Raw genomic sequence first — 18,804 nt, 5'->3', positions numbered from 1 at the left:
TAGAGACTTGTGTGCTTTACTGTAGTGCTAATGATACCGAACCATCAGGGACGATGAAGTTCAGCTTTAGCTCATGAATGCTTTACCTGCCGGCGAACAGCGTCTCTCAGCCCCTCAAACACTGTAGTGTATCAGAGTTCGGTTCCTGTTGTTCGTGTCGAGGAGACGCTGTTAACTGAGGCTGATACGGTAAAACCCACGCCTTCGTTACTGTTCGTATCACTGTGATCAAGAGCTGAGATTCAGATATGATAATGAGCGTTTGGTTTCTGACCAATCACAGCAGACTGGGTCATCTGACCAATCACAGCAGACTGGGTCATCTGACCAATCACAGCAGACTGGGTCATCTGACCAATCACAGCCGACTGGGTCATCTGACCAATAACAGCAGACTGGGTCATCTGACCAATAACAGCAGACTGGGTCATCTGACCAATAACAGCAGACTGGGTAACTGACCAATAACAGCAGACTGGGTCATCTGACCAATCACAGCAGACTGGGTCATCTGACCAATCACAGCAGACTGGGTCATCTGACCAATCACAGCAGACTGGGTCATCTGACCAATCACAGCAGACTGGGTCATCTGACCAATCACAGCAGACTGGGTCATCTGACCAATAACAGCAGACTGGGTCATCTGACCAATAACAGCAGACTGGGTAACTGACCAATAACAGCAGACTGGGTAACTGACCAATAACAGCAGACTGGGTAACTGACCAATAACAGCAGACTGGGTCATCTGACCAATAACAGCAGACTGGGTCATCTGACCAATCACAGCAGACTGGGTCATCTGAACAATCAAAGCAGACTGGGTCATCTGACCAATAACAGCAGACTGGGTAACTGACCAATCAAAGCAGACTGGGTCACCCGGCCCGAACCCGCGGGTCCCGTCGGGTTTGTTGGGCCGACCCGACCCGTTGAGAACTCTAGACTGGGTCACTGACCAATAACAGCAGACTGGGTCATCTGACCAATAACAGCAGACTGGGTAACTGACCACTAACAGCAGACTGGGTCATCTGACCAATAAAAGCAGACTGGGTAACTGACCAATAACAGCAGACTGGGTCATCTGACCAATAACAGCAGACTGGGTCATCTGACCAATAACAGCAGACTGGGTCATCTGACCAATAACAGCAGACTGGGTAACTGACCAATCAAAGCAGACTGGGTCATCTGACCAATAACAGCAGACTGGGTAACTGACCAATCAAAGCAGACTGGGTCACCCGGCCCGAACCCGCGGGTCCCGTCGGGTTTGTTGGGCCGACCCGACCCGTTGAGAACTCTAGACTGGGTCACTGACCAATAACAGCAGACTGCGTCATCTGACCAATAACAGCAGACTGGGTAACTGACCAATAACAGCAGACTGGGTCATCTGACCAATAACAGCAGACTGGGTCATCTGACCAATCACAGCAGACTGGGTCATCTGACCAATAACAGCAGACTGGGTAACTGACCAATCAAAGCAGACTGGGTCACCCGGCCCGAACCCGCGGGTCCCGTCGGGTTTGTTGGGCCGACCCGACCCGTTGAGAACTCTAGACTGGGTCACTGACCAATAACAGCAGACTGGGTCACTGACCAATAACAGCAGACTGGGTCATCTGACCAATAACAGCAGACTGGGTAACTGACCAATAACAGCAGACTGGGTCATCTGACCAATAACAGCAGACTGGGTAACTGACCAATAACAGCAGACTGGGTCATCTGACCAATAACAGCAGACTGGGTCATCTGACCAATAACAGCAGACTGGGTCATCTGACCAATAACAGCAGAATGGGTCATCTGACCAATAACAGCAGACTGGGTCATCTGACCAATAACAGCAGAATGGGTCATCTGACCAATAACAGCAGACTGGGTCATCTGACCAATAACAGCAGAATGGGTCATCTGACCAATAACAGCAGACTGGGTAACTGACCAATAACAGCAGACTGGGTCATCTGACCAATAACAGCAGAATGGGTAACTGACCAATAACAGCAGACTGGGTCATCTGACCAATAACAGCAGACTGGGTAACTGACCAATAACAGCAGACTGGGTCATCTGAACAATCACAGCAGACTGGGTAACTGACCAATAACAGCAGACTGGGTCATCTGACCAATCACAGCAGACTGGGTAACTGACCAATAACAGCAGACTGGGTCATCTGACCAATCACAGCAGACTGGGTCATCTGACCAATAACAGCAGACTGGGTCATCTGACCAATAACAGCAGACTGGGTAACTGACCAATAACAGCAGACTGGGTCATCTGACCAATAACAGCAGACTGGGTAACTGACCAATAACAGCAGACTGGGTCATCTGACCAATCACAGCAGACTGGGTAACTGACCAATAACAGCAGACTGGGTCATCTGACCAATAACAGCAGACTGGGTCATCTGACCAATAACAGCAGACTGGGTAACTGACCAATAACAGCAGACTGGGTAACTGACCAATAACAGCAGACTGGGTCATCTGACCAATAAAAGCAGACTGGGTAACTGACCAATAACAGCAGACTGGGTCATCTGACCAATAACAGCAGACTGGGTCATCTGACCAAAAACAGCAGACTGGGTCATCTGACCAATCACAGCAGACTGGGTCATCTGACCAATCACAGCAGACTGGGTCATCTGACCAATCACAGCAGACTGGGTCATCTGACCAATCACAGCAGACTGGGTCATCTGACCGATCACAGCAGACTGGGTCATCTGACCGATCACAGCAGACTGGGTCATCTGACCAATCACAGCAGACTGGGTCATCTGACCAATCACAGCAGACTGGGTCATCTGACCAATCACAGCAGACTGGGTCATCTGACCGATCACAGCAGACTGGGTCATCTGACCAATCACAGCAGACTGGGTCATCTGACCAATCACAGCAGACTGGGTCATCTGACCGATCACAGCAGACTGGGTCATCTGACCGATCACAGCAGACTGGGTCATCTGACCAATCACAGCAGAGCAGCTCTCAGAGAGGCGGGGCTTAGAGAGACTGAATCTTTGATGGAAGCGTTTCAGACACTGAGAGAAAAGAGCTGATGCTGCAGTGCAGATTATGAGGAAAGTAATGTGTTTTTTGACCTTGGACGCATGTGTAAAATAGCCTAATAGTGCACTTTAAATAAACACTGCAATCCTGCACTGTTGAACACAGTAATAAAACGGGCTTCTCCAGATTGAAGAATGTTGAGATATGTGTGCTGTAACACAGAAACACTGAGTGAGTGTGGCATCTTTATATCCATCAGTAATGGAGGCTCTTCACACTGATCCTGACAGTGCTGTGATGCAGGCCGTCATTAAAGCGCTCAGACACACTGAATCCGCCCCGTTATTCCCGAATCCCGAGCATCATCGGAGCAGCTGGGAAACACCACTGCTAATGACAGCGTAATAACACACACACAGCTGCTAATGAGCGCTTCACACACAAATATTACACCGGAACTGAAGCCTGAGGCAAGAGCTGCTCATTACAATACAAACAGGAAAAACAAATGCTTCCCATTACTGCCGAAATTACCATAATTACACTTTGCTGTCATTTACTCATCCTCATGTTTCAAACCTGTATGATTTTTGTTCGTTCTTCAGCGGGACAAAGACAAAAAAAAAGAAGATATTTTGATAAATAGTTTGTTTTTTTTAGGGTTTTTTTCATAAAATGATCATTTGGACCCCTAAACTTTTTACTAAAACCCCAAATCCGAAATTAAAGTTTTAATTTAGCCAAAAACCGAATATAAAGTTTATTGGTAACGCTTATGTTAGTCCATTAAATAAAATTAACAGATACAACTTTTGATTTTAATGATGTATTAGTAAATGTTGAAATGAACATTAATATTAATAAATGCCTTGATTGTTCATTCATATGAATTAATGAAACCTGGAGACTGGAGTAATGATGCTGAAAATTCAGCTTTGATCACAGGAATAAATTACACTTTACTATATATTCACATAGAAAACAGCATTTTTAAATTGTAATAATATTTTACAATTTTTACAGTATTTTTGATCACATAATGCAGCTTTTCTGAGGCTCTTTCAGAAACGATAACAAATATTACCGACCCCAAACTTTTGAAATGTAGTGTATGCTGAAGAGCAATTCATAATGCAACACAACTTGAAAAGCTTTAGTGTCTATATTGAGCACTTGTAATGTTGTGGTAAGCAATATTTCAAATCTGAGCGCTTCTACCAGAAGTTTGTGGCGTTTGAGCTCATGAATATTCTGCACGTGCATCAGTCTCTGTCTGGCACACTCTGTACCTTCTGTGTGAACAATGACCGTGTTTAAAGAGCAGGCGCATGGAAAAGCATGCATGCAGTAATAACTGACCAACAGTCAAAACATGAGCTTTCTTACACTTCAGCACGCATCAAAGAATCTCTTCAAACCTGTCAAGAATGTGTTTAGGTCACCAAAATCAACCGGAAAAATGCAGTTATAATTCGCATAAATGTATGCATTGCATTACATATTCTCATGCACATTTTCTCCCCGAATTCTCATGCATTTGGGAATTTTCCTATCAGTTTTTTGCAATTATCATTAATCGGTTGATTCTCTATATTGCCATTTTAATTGTGCAAAAATAGGCTTCAGTTCAGTTTTGAGCTAAATGTAGTCTTATTTTTTCTTTTCGTTTAATTTGAGTGTAGAATGTTGTTCTTTGAGATTTTCATGCAGAATATTTGTGCAGCGCTGTTTTGTTACAGCAGATAAAGCACAAAAAAGATGATGCAATTGCTAATTTTCATTTGCACAAATCTCACAGAAAAAAAAAACATTTGCACTGATGAAACTGATAAATGCGATTATAATTGTGGTCATGATTGTCATTGTTTGAGGACAGAGGAAAATAAAGCCGTTTGAATGGCATCTGGGCATTAATATCTGAGATCTGAGATCATCACTGCCCTCATCAGACCTTCACTGAAACACCTTCACTGAAACTACAGCAACACCTTCACTGAAACTACAGCAACACCTTCACTGAAACTACAGCAACACCTTCACTGAAACTACAGCAACACCTTCACTGAAACTACAGCAACACCTTCACTGAAACTACAGCAACACCTTCACTGAAACTACAACAACACCTTCACTGAAACTACAACAACACCTTCACTGAAACTACAGCAACACCTTCACTGAAACTACAGCAACACCTTCACTGAAACTACAGCTTCACCTTCACTGAAACTACAGCAACACCTTCACTGAAACTACAGCTTCACCTTCACTGAAACTACAGCAACACCTTCACTGAAACTACAGCAACACCTTCACTGAAACTACAACTACACCTTCACTGAAACTACAGCAACACCTTCACTGAAACTACAGCAACACCTTCACTGAAACTACAACAACACCTTCACTGAAACTACAGCAACACCTTCACTGAAACTACAACAACACCTTCACTGAAACTACAGCAACACCTTCACTGAAACTACAACAACACCTTCACTGAAACTACAGCAACACCTTCACTGAAACTACAGCAACACCTTCGCTGAAACTACAGCAACACCTTCACTGAAACTACAGCAACACCTTCACTGAAACTACAGCAACACCTTCACTGAAACTACAGCAACACCTTCACTGAAACTACAACTACACCTTCACTGAAACTACAACAACACCTTCACTGAAACTACAACAACACCTTCACTGAAACTACAACAACACCTTCACTGAAACTACAGCAACACCTTCACTGAAACTACAGCAACACCTTCACTGAAACTACAGCAACACCTTCACTGAAACTACAGCAACACCTTCACTGAAACTACAACAACACCTTCACTGAAACTACAACAACACCTTCACTGAAACTACAGCAACACCTTCACTGAAACTACAGCAACACCTTCACTGAAACTACAGCTTCACCTTCACTGAAACTACAGCAACACCTTCACTGAAACTACAGCTTCACCTTCACTGAAACTACAGCAACACCTTCACTGAAACTACAGCAACACCTTCACTGAAACTACAACTACACCTTCACTGAAACTACAGCAACACCTTCACTGAAACTACAGCAACACCTTCACTGAAACTACAACAACACCTTCACTGAAACTACAGCAACACCTTCACTGAAACTACAACAACACCTTCACTGAAACTACAGCAACACCTTCACTGAAACTACAGCAACACCTTCACTGAAACTACAGCAAAACCTTCACTGAAACTACAGCAACACCTTCACTGAAACTACAGCAACACCTTCACTGAAACTACAGCAACACCTTCACTGAAACTACAACTACACCTTCACTGAAACTACAGCAACACCTTCACTGAAACTACAGCAACACCTTCACTGAAACTACAGCAACACCTTCACTGAAACTACAGCAACACCTTCACTGAAACTACAGCAACACCTTCACTGAAACTACAACTACACCTTCACTGAAACTACAACAACACCTTCACTGAAACTACAACAACACCTTCACTGAAACTACAGCAACACCTTCACTGAAACTACAGCAACACCTTCACTGAAACTACAGCAACACCTTCACTGAAACTACAGCAACACCTTCACTGAAACTACAACTACACCTTCACTGAAACTACAACAACACCTTCACTGAAACTACAGCAACACCTTCACTGAAACTACAGCAACACCTTCACTGAAACTACAGCAACACCTTCACTGAAACTACAGCAACACCTTCACTGAAACTACAGCAACACCTTCACTGAAACTACAACAACACCTTCACTGAAACTACAACAACACCTTCACTGAAACTACAACTACACCTTCACTGAAACTACAACAACACCTTCACTGAAACTACAGCAACACCTTCACTGAAACTACAACAACACCTTCACTGAAACTACAGCAACACCTTCACTGAAACTACAGCAACACCTTCACTGAAACTACAACTACACCTTCACTGAAACTACAGCAACACCTTCACTGAAACTACAGCAACACCTTCACTGAAACTACAGCAACACCTTCACTGAAACTACAGCAACACCTTCACTGAAACTACAGCAACACCTTCACTGAAACTACAGCAACACCTTCACTGAAACTACAACTACACCTTCACTGAAACTACAACTACACCTTCACTGAAACTACAACAACACCTTCACTGAAACTACAGCAACACCTTCACTGAAACTACAGCAACACCTTCACTGAAACTACAACTACACCTTCACTGAAGGTGAAGCATTATAGTTACTTAAATTAATTGTTACTTGAAATAAAAGAAATGTTAAATGAAATAAAATACTAAAAAAATATTTATTTCGGCTAGTTGCCAAGCAAACATTTCTCATTTTCATCTAGTAAAATAATTAAAAGTAAAATAAAAATGAATAAAAACTGTATAGATATACACTACCGAGTCAAAAAGATTAATACTTAGGAACTAATACTTTTATTCATCAAGGACACAATAAACTGATCAACAGTGACAGTAAAGACATTTATAATGTTACAAAAGATTTTATTTCAAATAAATGCTGTTCTTTTGAACTTTCTATTCATCAAAAAATCCTATAAAAAAATGTATGATAGTTTTTACATAAATATAAACCGTTTTCAACACTGATAATAATCATACATGTGTCTTGAGCATCAGATCCTCATATTAGAGTGATTTCTGAAGGATCATGTGACACTGAAGACTGGAGTAATGATGCTGAAAATTCAGCTTTGATCACAGGAATAAATGACACTTTACTCAATACAATATCTTTGGCAAGATTATCAGTGAATAATGACTAAAACATCAGTTTAGAACAACATGAGGATGACAAAACTCTAATTTGTGGATGAACTTCAATTAGAACCTTTTAGATCTCATTAGGGATGTCAATTACATAAATTGCCATAATCGCTGGTTGTTTAAATGAGCGATCAATTCATCGATTTATTGTTAAACTATTAAATCCAAAGTTATCACGTCACATAATCAACACAAAATAGATTTTTTTTTTTTTTTTTACTTATAAATAGATTCTGTTTTACAGCTTAGAAGCTCGGCTTTACAGTGAACACATTGAATATGACCATCACTAAACAAGTGATTTTAATTTGCTGACATATTAGAAGTGCTCTATTTTCATAGCAGGAAAAAATAACTGCTTTACATGAAAATATGATCTGTAAAATCATAACAGATAGACTTGAGTCTTATATCGTCGAATGAATGATATGTATGAGAAAGCGCAGCTGACGCACGTGTAAACTGACTGCAGGAAACATTAGTGTTTAAAGCGTAACACACATGTAGATCGCGGAGGGACGTTGACTTGCTGCTTCGCTAAAGCAACAGGACTGTCTTGTGTTCAGAGTTTAGGAGCCTCGGATGAGTAAAGAAACAGATATCCTTCATAATCCTCAGTGCATTTTTGACATCCATCTTTAGATCTCGTTCAAGGCCGTTCCTCCTCATGGAAACAGGATTCATGCGCACTTTAATTATTTTAGGCATCATCTTTCCAGCGAGTTCTCTCCAGCAGCGAAGAGATGCATGAATTAAAGATGATGCTTTCATAACTCTCCAAAGTGCTTCTTTTCATACACTGTCTTATAAATAAGATGAAGCGCTCTTTAACCTTCAGCCTATCTTTTCAAAGTCCAAATATTCTCAATGCACATGCACCCATATCTGCGGGCTGAAGCTTTACACTGCATTTCCAATCAAGCATTTGCCCTTTGCTGACATTTGATCAACTTAATTAATTTAGTTCATTATGTTAATTTAATCCCTCAAATCCAATATTTCCCTTATGCAAGAGCTATTGTTTTCAGGAGATTAAGAATGCAGAAGATTACGGTTTATAAAGAACGAGTTAGAAGGACATGATCGCTTCAAAAAGATCACATGACAACTAACATTACAAGACAGTTCTGTCATTATTCAACCATAACATGTTCCAGACGTTCATGATTCAGATTCAGAACACGTGCAGTAATTCACAGTGACCACAGATGTCAAATGTTTCTCATTCCAAGCATCACAAAACACTTACAATCCCAACAGCACTGGGAACCGCACTGGGAACAGCACTGGTAACAGCACTGGGGAAAACTGGGAACAGTACTGGAAAAACTGGGAATAGCACTGGGAACAGCACTGGAAAAACTGTGAATAGCACTGGGAACAACACTGGGGAAAACTGGGAACAGCACTGGAACAACACTGGGGAAAACTGGGAACAGCACTGGGAACAACACTGGGAACAACACTGGGAACAGCACAGGGAACAACACTGGGAAAACTGGGAACAGCACTGGGAACAGCACTGTAAAAACTGGGAATGGCACTGGGAACAACACTGGGGAAAACTGGGAACAGCACTGGGAACCGCACTGGGAACACTGGGAACAACACTGGGAACCACACTGGGAACAGCACTGGGAACAGCACTGGGAACAGCACTGGGGAAACTGGAAACAGCACTGGGAACAGCACTGGAAAACTGGGAATAGCACTGGGAACAACACTGGGAACTGCACTGGGAACAACACTGGGAAAACTGGGAACAGCACTGGGAACAACACTGGGAACAACACTGGGAACAGCACTGGGAACAGCACAGGGAACAACACTGGGAAAACTGGGAACAGCACTGGGAACAGCACTGGAAAAACTGGGAATGGCACTGGGAACAACACTGGGAACAACACTGGGGAAAACTGGGAACAGCACTGGGAACAGCACTGGAAAAACTGGGAATAGCACTGGAAACAATACTGGGAACAACACTGGGAACAACACTGGGAACAACACTGGGAACAACACTGGGGAAAACTGGGAAGAGCACTGGGAACAACACTGGGAACAGCACTGGGAACAGCACTGGGAACAACACTGAGAACATCACTGGGAACCGCACTAGGAACAACACTGGGAACCGCACTGGGAACACTGGGAACAACACTGGGAACCACACTGGGAACACTGGGAACAGCACTGGGAACAACACTGGGGAAACTGGGAACAGCACTGGGAACAGCACTGTAAAACTGGGAATAGCACTGGGAACAACACTGGGAACCGCACTGGGAAAACTGGGAAAAGCACTGGGAACAACACTGGGAACAACACTGGGAAAACTGGGAATAGCACTGGGAACAACACTGGGAAAACTGGGAATAGCACTGGGGACAACACTGGGAACAACACTGGGAAAACTGGGAACAGCACTGGGAACAACACTGGGAACAACACTGGGAACAACACTGGGAAAACTGAGAACAGCACTGGGAAGAGCACTGGGAACACTTGGGAATAGCACTGGGAACAGCACTGGGAACAACACTGGGAACAGCACTGGGAACAGCACTGGGAACAGCACTGGGAACAGCACTGGGAACCGCACTGGGAACAACACTGGAAACCGCACTGGGAACCGCACTGGGAACAACACTGGGGAAAACTGGGAACAGCACTGGAACAACACTGGAAACCGCACTGGGGAAAACTGGGAACAGCACTGGAACAACACTGGAAACCGCACTGGGAACAACACTGGAAACCGCACTGGGAACAACACTGGGAACCGCACTGGGAACAGCACTGGGAACATCACTGGGAACAGCACTGGGAACATCACTGGGAATAGTCCTGAAGGCCTCGATCCTCCCGTTCACACAGAGCAAACCCATTCTTTCATGCATAAAGCTGCCAGATGAAATAAAGAGCTGTTCTATAGATGTTTAATCTGGATGATTATTGTGCAGGAGAAACTCTGGACGAGGCGACGATGCCACTGGGACCCAGAGGCCAATCCTTTAGGAGGATTAGCCGGGATAAAATCAAGAAAAATCAAACAAGCCAAATAGGTTCGAGAGTTTAGAGTCGCAGGGATGAAATGAGCTTAACGTCCGGCTTATATATGAGGGACACGAATTAAATCACAAGCGCCATTCTCCACTTCATCAACATATGAGCTTGATAATATATGCAGAATACGGTGTTATTATGATCATAAATAATACAACAGGCCAAAAGATGTAGCTACATAAATTAATGCTTAATATATACAATAAATTACATGCATGCATATACATATACACACACATACACATTTTTACATGTGTGTGTGTGTGTATTATATATATAGTTTTAAGATGTCTTAAATGTCTCAGTAAAATTAAGTGATCTTGTATCAATAACTCAGTATATCAGTATCATATGTCCACAGTTTGACATTTTTTGTGATATAGGTGCTATTATTTGTATCACTTTATTATTGATTTGCACAATAGGCATGTGTGTCATCAATATAGTTTGAAACCAAATCTACATAGACATTGAATAATGCACAAATTTGTGATTTAAAATACTGTTTTTCTACATAGAAGGCTACTTACTATAAATCTCTAAATGCAGAATTTTAAATTAACTACACACACACACACACACACATGTGCGTGTGTAAATATAGGCAATAATATTCGCTGTTTCTAAAGGTTCGTATTTCAGGCACTTCGACTGATATTTGGGTATTTAAGGCATCAGGACTGAATGAATGAGAAGATGCGACAGATGCGTTATCATCAGTTCCCGTGACATCATCATCACCATCAGCACTTCTGCATATTCATCATCCAGTCAAACACGCGATTAAAAGACAGGCATTGCGAGAAGTCAATACCCCGATATCATCATGATAACAGTGTAAAGACCGCGAATGTTCGCGCGACGCCCGCAGACTCACCTCCTCACGAAACTGAACACGTCCATCATGACATGGATCCGGACTCACTCCGATTTCATCCTCAAGCGTCTCGGTGGAAATGGTTTAGAAAAGAGCGATTGATAGCAGGTCCTGTGGGATCTTCATCTTCATCTGCTCCTGCATGACTGAAACACGATCCGCTTTTCCCTCAGATTACATCCTTCACATCTCCCGATGCTCGCGGACAACTTTAGTTAATTCCCCATCGCGGTGGCAGCAGCGCGCGAGACGCGGACGCGCGAGAGAAAGCGAGGGATGATAAAGCGAGGGATTGCATGGAGAGGAGTGTAAAACAGAGCACGAGAACCCCAGCTGATGGACCTCCATCTAATCTCACATGTCCACGGCTGATGAATGTAGCCTATGCTCGTGCGCGTGCGGAGGTCGCGTCATCACTAGCGCGAGACTGGGGAGAACCGAGAAGCGCGTGGCCGTTCCGTAAAGAAGAGGAGGAGGATAAACGGAGATGAAGAGAGAGAGGGGGAGAGAGAGAGGAGAAAAGAGAGATAGTTTGGCGATGATGAACAGAAACACACACCTGACTGTCTGTGAGCGCGCGTTCTGTTTGAGCGTGTCAAGATTTTTTTTATTTTTTTTCATAATTATAATTCAGTACAAAAAGAAATAATACAGAAAAAGGAACATTTGGGGATACAGAGAAAAGGGAAAAGCTATAAAAAAAATTACACAAAACTTGCGAGCGTTAAAAGATCCAGTGCGCCAGAAATTGGCGTGGGTTTGGGGGCGGGGCTATCTGCGAGTGTGACCAATAGCAGGCGAGAGGACTGTTCGTTGGAAACCTTTTTGAAAACAATGTGCGTTCACGCTTCTCAGACTTGTAAAAGCGTTCATAGAATAACTCATAATTACAATATGTAAACTCGGAGCTCTGACCTGCACCAACAGTGTTGCTATAAAACAAAAAGTGCTGTCATGTTTCTGCAGTTATTCTATATATAGTATTTCCTTAAAAAAAGGTTATGTACATTTACAACACTTTACTTTCTGTTAGAGCCTATTACCATGGCATCAAATAATAATAATAATAAATAGTTAATGCTTCGTGGAAACACTATTGTGGACTATTATTATTTATAATTTTTTTTGCTATTTGAGCAAATGGAAACACAAAATTAGTTTCTCATTCACTTATGTGTCTCATATTGCAGTTCTTCCTATTCCAATTTATTTATAAAGCACATAATAATACAACAATGTACACAAAAATACAACTACATAAACACAAATAACTAATTTGCCATTCTGTAAAGCGCAGTAATAGATTGTTCCTCTACATCGTGTTTCTGCTCGTCTCGTCTCTCACGGCTGATTTCTCCTATAAATGAGTCCGTTTTGGGCTGAATAAACCAACCGAAAGTGTTTTCATAGCATTTACTCTATCGTCAGACTAAATCGTCATTTTTTCTTGCATAACAGTATCTATGTTAACAATTATTCAACAAACCATTAAACCAATTGCAGACATTAGAAAGAGATTGCACTGAAGAGCAGGAAAATGTCGCCTCTCTTCCAGTAGAAACGCACATCACTATGAATATCAAACGACTTATTATTAATCTATCTAGTGTGAGATGGAATCAGAAAGTCATTGATGAAACGTTACATAATAACCCAGTGTGTCGCAAGCAACAGTCGAATACAGTGTGTCTTTGGCAAATCATTCAAAGTGTGCAATGAGGGAAAGCTTCTGCAGAACTAATGCGGAAAATATCTTATTCATATTTTAAATATGATGGAAGAACAAAACACTAAACTTGGGTAAGGTATGTGACAAAAATGCAAACTACAGCTACAAGTTTTATTTTACCATGCAAAAAAAAAAAAATGCTTTGAAAACAAAAATCTGAGAGGAAAATGCAAACATTGACTACAACATAATCAGTTATTAATATTTGTTTGGTTCTCTCTTATTTTTGCATGTGTTTCTTTGCCTGGACAAAAATGATGTCGCACATTTCCTCATGTTTCATTGCATTATTATCACTAATAAAACAATCGACTCCAAGCACAGCTACGCAATATGAAGACAAAATCATAATAATATTTGAATAACGGGTGAAGATGTGAATTGTGCTGTACCGGATATCAGTGCTGGACACTTCTGTCTTCAGCTCGAAACACTTCATATGCACACACATATACATGCACAACAACTCTTCGCTTCTTTGTGATATTGTGCGAATTTCTCATTAATGCTTGAGTAAATACATTCAGTTATAATATATTTATAATAATAATAGGCAATAAATAAACTAAATAAAAAATAAACAATAACTAAGTCATATGTCAGGATACTGTTTGTACAATTTTTGCAGGTGAAACTCGAAAAATTAGAATATGGTGCAAAAGTTCATTTATTTCAGTAATTCAACTTAAAAGGTGAAACTAATATATTATATAGACTCATTACATGCAAAGTGAGATATTTCAAGCCTTTATTTGTTATAATTTTGATGATTATGGATTACAGCTTATGAAAACCCCAAATTCAAAATTAGAATATTGTGAAAAGGTTTTCATATCTGTAAGCCATAATCATCAACATTATAACAAATAAAGGCTTGAAATATCTCACTTTGCATGTAATGAGTCTATATAATATATTAGTTTCAGCTTTTAAGTTGAATTACTGAAATAAATGAACTTTTGCACCATATTCTAATTTTTCGAGTTTCTCCTGTATATTCCAGCTCTACTAAAGCTTAAATGACTGACAGCGATGAGAAAGACAGTGCAGTTAAACACTCTCTGCATGTGCAAAACATGCTTTTATGCGTATTAAATAATGCATGAGAAGCATAACATGAAATGCTGCATCTGTTCATGATGGAAGAACACACACACTTGCCTATTTTAAGGACCATTAAGCAGCAAACTGGCTATAGATTCTCAATTCCATAATGGCAAAATGTGATAATAATAATAATAAAACATGTCGACGTCAAAAATGTTTTAAAAATGTACAAGCACAGTCGTGTTCAAAAGTGATATCCGGACTAGAAAAATTGACATCTTCATCTTTATTCAAATATTATTAATGATTTTGTAGTCATATTGTGTAGTTGTGCCCTCGAGTCGGTTGGTTTATTGGTGATAATAAAGCAATGAATCATGAAAAATTGTGCGACATCATTTTTGTCCAGGCAAAGAGATTATGAACACATGCAAAAACAAGACAATCAACCAAATATCAATAACTGATTATGTTGCAGTCAATGTTTGCTTTTTCCTGCAGCTTATTGTTTTTCTGTGCATTTTGTTAAATAGTAAAATAAAATAAAAATTGGTAAATAATTTTATCAAAATTCACCCTAAACATGTTTAGTGTTTTGTTCTTATATTCTTCACATTTGAATGGTTTAATCAAACTTATGGGTGATTAAAAACAAATGTATATTGTAATGTGCAACACTGAAGTGATGATGTCTGGATGCCGAAGCATCACAAGCTTCTCTCAGCACGAGATTAATAAAGCGTCTGTCCTTCCACACAAGCGTTTCGCTAGACTCTGTGAACCGGCGCATGAGGCGTGATGTGTTTCTGTTTAATGCTGAATCATGCGTGTTTATCCATCATACACAACCACATCATTACAGCCGTGGACAACTGAACAAACGTGCCACTATATGTAGGTCACCATAAGCCAAAGCTTTCCAGATTCCCGTCACATACACACACACACACACACACACACAGACACACACACACACACACACACACACACACACACACACACACACACACACACACACACACACACACAAATGTGATGTAAAACGGGAGTGTTTGGGAATAACAAGGTCACGAGCGTCTGGAATCTCCTGTAAAGCTGCTGATTTCATTCATTTAGAAACTCCTAAATCCACCCCAGATTATTTCACTTGATGGAATTAGTTTGATGCATAAAGAAAGTTCAGTGGAGATGTGGACTTGCTTGTATTTGTGCTAGTTGTCAGATATGTGGAAACATCTACTCATTATATTTTTTATGAAAAAGTATTGCGGGATTTCTGACGTCACATGGGCAAACTCATCTGCATATTCCCGCCTCCAGAGCCAGACATCGACCAATAGTTACTAGGCCAAAGATCTCTCTAGTCGACTAGAAGTCGTTCATTTCAGCCGTTAGTCGACTAATCGCGCGCTATATTAATAAGCCGTAAATCATAATAATGCGGTTTAAAGCAAGTAACGTTTCCTCTGCGGTCGCCCTACAGGTTGGAAGTGGAATTGTCCATTACCGCTGTTGTAAATAAGTTAGCCTAGCGGAGCCGACTATCGCACACACACTCGCTGTTTATCCAGCGCTGGCTCTGGAGTGAACGATGTCCGCAGACAAGCTAGAGTATGTTGCATGATTTCATGAAAGTATGATGTATTGCGACATCAGAAACGAAGAAAAACTAAATAATGACTATTGTAACGCTTGACGTAAAGCAAGTCAAATGTGTAGTTTTCTGATGTCTCATTAGAACTACAGAAACGCGACCCGATCTGGCAATCTTACACAGCGTGGTTATAGCAGATACAGGATCCAGAAGTGCCTTTCACCCTGTTACGACTTAAAGAACCACTGAAACCAGTTTGGAAACATTATTTTAAGGTAAAAAATCTTACTTAGTGTTGCTTTAAACAGCAGGTTTGAGTCTCTGAGGCTTCAGAAGATCTGCGATCATAGATGTATACGCATAGATGCCTCATCATCAGTGAGTGTTTCAATGGGCCGAATACGCAAGTCGTTCGCCGTATTGAACACCAGTTCGTGAACACTCGCATGCAAGAGGACTGAGCGTCTGCAACCACAGTTACACACATGCGTGTATATCTACATGTCATAATCATTTGTTAACACAAACAAGTATTCATTACTTCAATGAGCTCATTGTTTCCGCCTTAAATTATTACATTGGTTAAATTAATATCATTTTAGCTCACTGTGATTTGTAAATGTACATTTCTGAAATGCATAATTTCGACATTTACCTCTGATAACAGATCAGGGAGTGTGTGTGTGTGTGTGTGTTGATACTGTGTTGATGCAGTGACATTAGCCAATCATAACAGTGGGCGTTTACCGACACACCTTAAAGGAGCCGCGTTTCTTTATGTGCAAAAAACTATTAACATTATAAGTGAACCTTAACTAATAAAAAACAATCCATGTCATGACCACTTACCCCTTTAAAATTGGGTAATGCATCAAATTTTTCTAAAAAAAAGTATTAAAATGAAGGGAGTTTATGCCTAAAACAAGAACAAATCTGAGTGATAAATAATCTTGTTTTGCATTAATTTAAGGTTATTTTTCTGACTCCACTGGCAGATATTTGGCACATTTTTAAGCACAAACTCAAGACTTGGTGATCTTGATTTGAGAACGCTTGCAGTTCTCGCGCTGGACATTCACCAGGTGCATTATGGGATGCTTTTAAACACCAGTACAGGAGGAACGTGCATTATGAGCACTTCATTATTCTTGCACATCTCATGCTGAAGTTACAGTACGCTCTCTCAAGCACAAGTTTATGTTGGTAAATACATTAACTCATGCTAACTAATGAACATTATTGTAAAGTGTTACCGAGAACTCTTTAGTGCTAAAAAGGTTGCAAATGTTTGCATTATAGTGTCATGTTGAACGGGGTTTTAATGACAAAGTATGTTTACCAGCTGTTTAACTCATAAAATTTAATTAAAAATGAATTAGAACACAATTAATTAAAACTAAATCCATAAATTGATCCACTAAAAGGTTCTATTGAAGCGCGGCGGACGGATCCCTTTAAGCTTCTATATAGAGTAAGAAGCGAGTATGCTAAAGTTACTGTTAAAGTATAAAGCTTAAATTCATTTTCAAATAATTTTCTATGAATGTAAACTTACTTTATCACTAGACAAAAAAATGAAATAACTAAATGCTGTATAATACTAGTCTAGTACAGTAATATGAAGACATTTAAGACGGTTCTCCTTATTTACAACCATATGTTCTTTAGAATTGAGTCAAGCTAAATAGAGCTATAGAATTCACTGAACTAAGAGTGAGTTTAATCCAAAACAGGAACATATAATCTGAGATTTAGAAAAACACAACACAAGCTCGCAAAACCAAGTTTCAACACAAAGGTTCTCTGGGAAATATAGTTTGTCGTCCCATCTCATATTTTTTCCACCATCATGTCCCGTAAGTTACAGAGAAAATGAGCGAAACACATAGACTTGGCATTTCTTTTGTTGTCAATGTCAAAAGCTGTGCATCCAATCAAACTCTACAGCATTTTGGCACAAATTCTTCAAATGGAGTCGAATCAGGCGGATGTCAACAAGAGCCGGTTGTGTTACGCACTCGTGTTCACAAACACCAGCAAAACTCACCAGAATAAAGAACATGCGACACAGATCACATCAATTATTGATTCATAAGAATAAACATGGTTTATAGTGAACTCTATGGGTTTAGTGCTGTGAGTTCATGAGAGAATTCATCGAAACTTAATCACGTTTGCAATTCATGGTAATATTGGTAACACTTTACAATAAGGTCTCATTTGTGAACATTGATGCCGTAACTGAAGGGTACACGTTACCCGAAGGTGTTAGTGTAATAATGATTATGTAATGGTTGAGGGTTAGTAAAAAGGATCGTGATTTTAACGGTAAAAGTTTCCGCACTATATACGGTGAATAACTGTGATAGATCTAACTTAACGTACATGTAATGTAATTTTACAGTAAAATACCAGTTTTTGGAAGTGTAAAAGAACACTATAATTTACAGTGAAAAACCGTAAATTGACATTCCCACAATTCCCTGCGTGACACGTCACATCTGATGTATTTCTGTTGAAATAACTGTTTCTTCATAGTTTTTATGATCAGTTATAGGGTTTTATGTTACATTTAATGTTGTTGAATTAATGTTTATTGTATTTTTATAATGTCATGTGTGTTACCA

The 18,804-nt window shown here is 40.4% G+C and overlaps 1 protein-coding gene across 2 annotated transcripts in view; it reads right to left on the bottom strand.

Moving 5' to 3' along the window:
• frmpd4 (FERM and PDZ domain containing 4) overlaps positions 1–18,804 on the bottom strand; it is a 96,362-nt gene that overhangs the window by 76,020 nt on the left and 1,538 nt on the right. The window contains exon 1 of one of the 2 annotated variants that reach the window (XM_056237691.1): positions 11,808–12,059. The exons of the other annotated variant lie outside the window; for it this stretch is intronic. Coding sequence (XP_056093666.1) covers positions 11,808–11,836 — 29 coding nt within the window. The 5' untranslated portion in view covers positions 11,837–12,059. Of the gene's footprint in view, positions 1–11,807; positions 12,060–18,804 lie in introns of those variants that run through there. 2 annotated transcript variants of the gene reach the window in all.

This window comes from Rhinichthys klamathensis, unplaced genomic scaffold, assembly GCF_029890125.1.
Source record: "Rhinichthys klamathensis goyatoka isolate OS25496 unplaced genomic scaffold, OSU_Roscu_1.1 h1tg000496l_1, whole genome shotgun sequence".
Classification (NCBI taxonomy): domain Eukaryota; kingdom Metazoa; phylum Chordata; class Actinopteri; order Cypriniformes; family Leuciscidae; genus Rhinichthys; species Rhinichthys klamathensis.
This window is presented reverse-complemented; position numbering and strand designations above follow the sequence as displayed.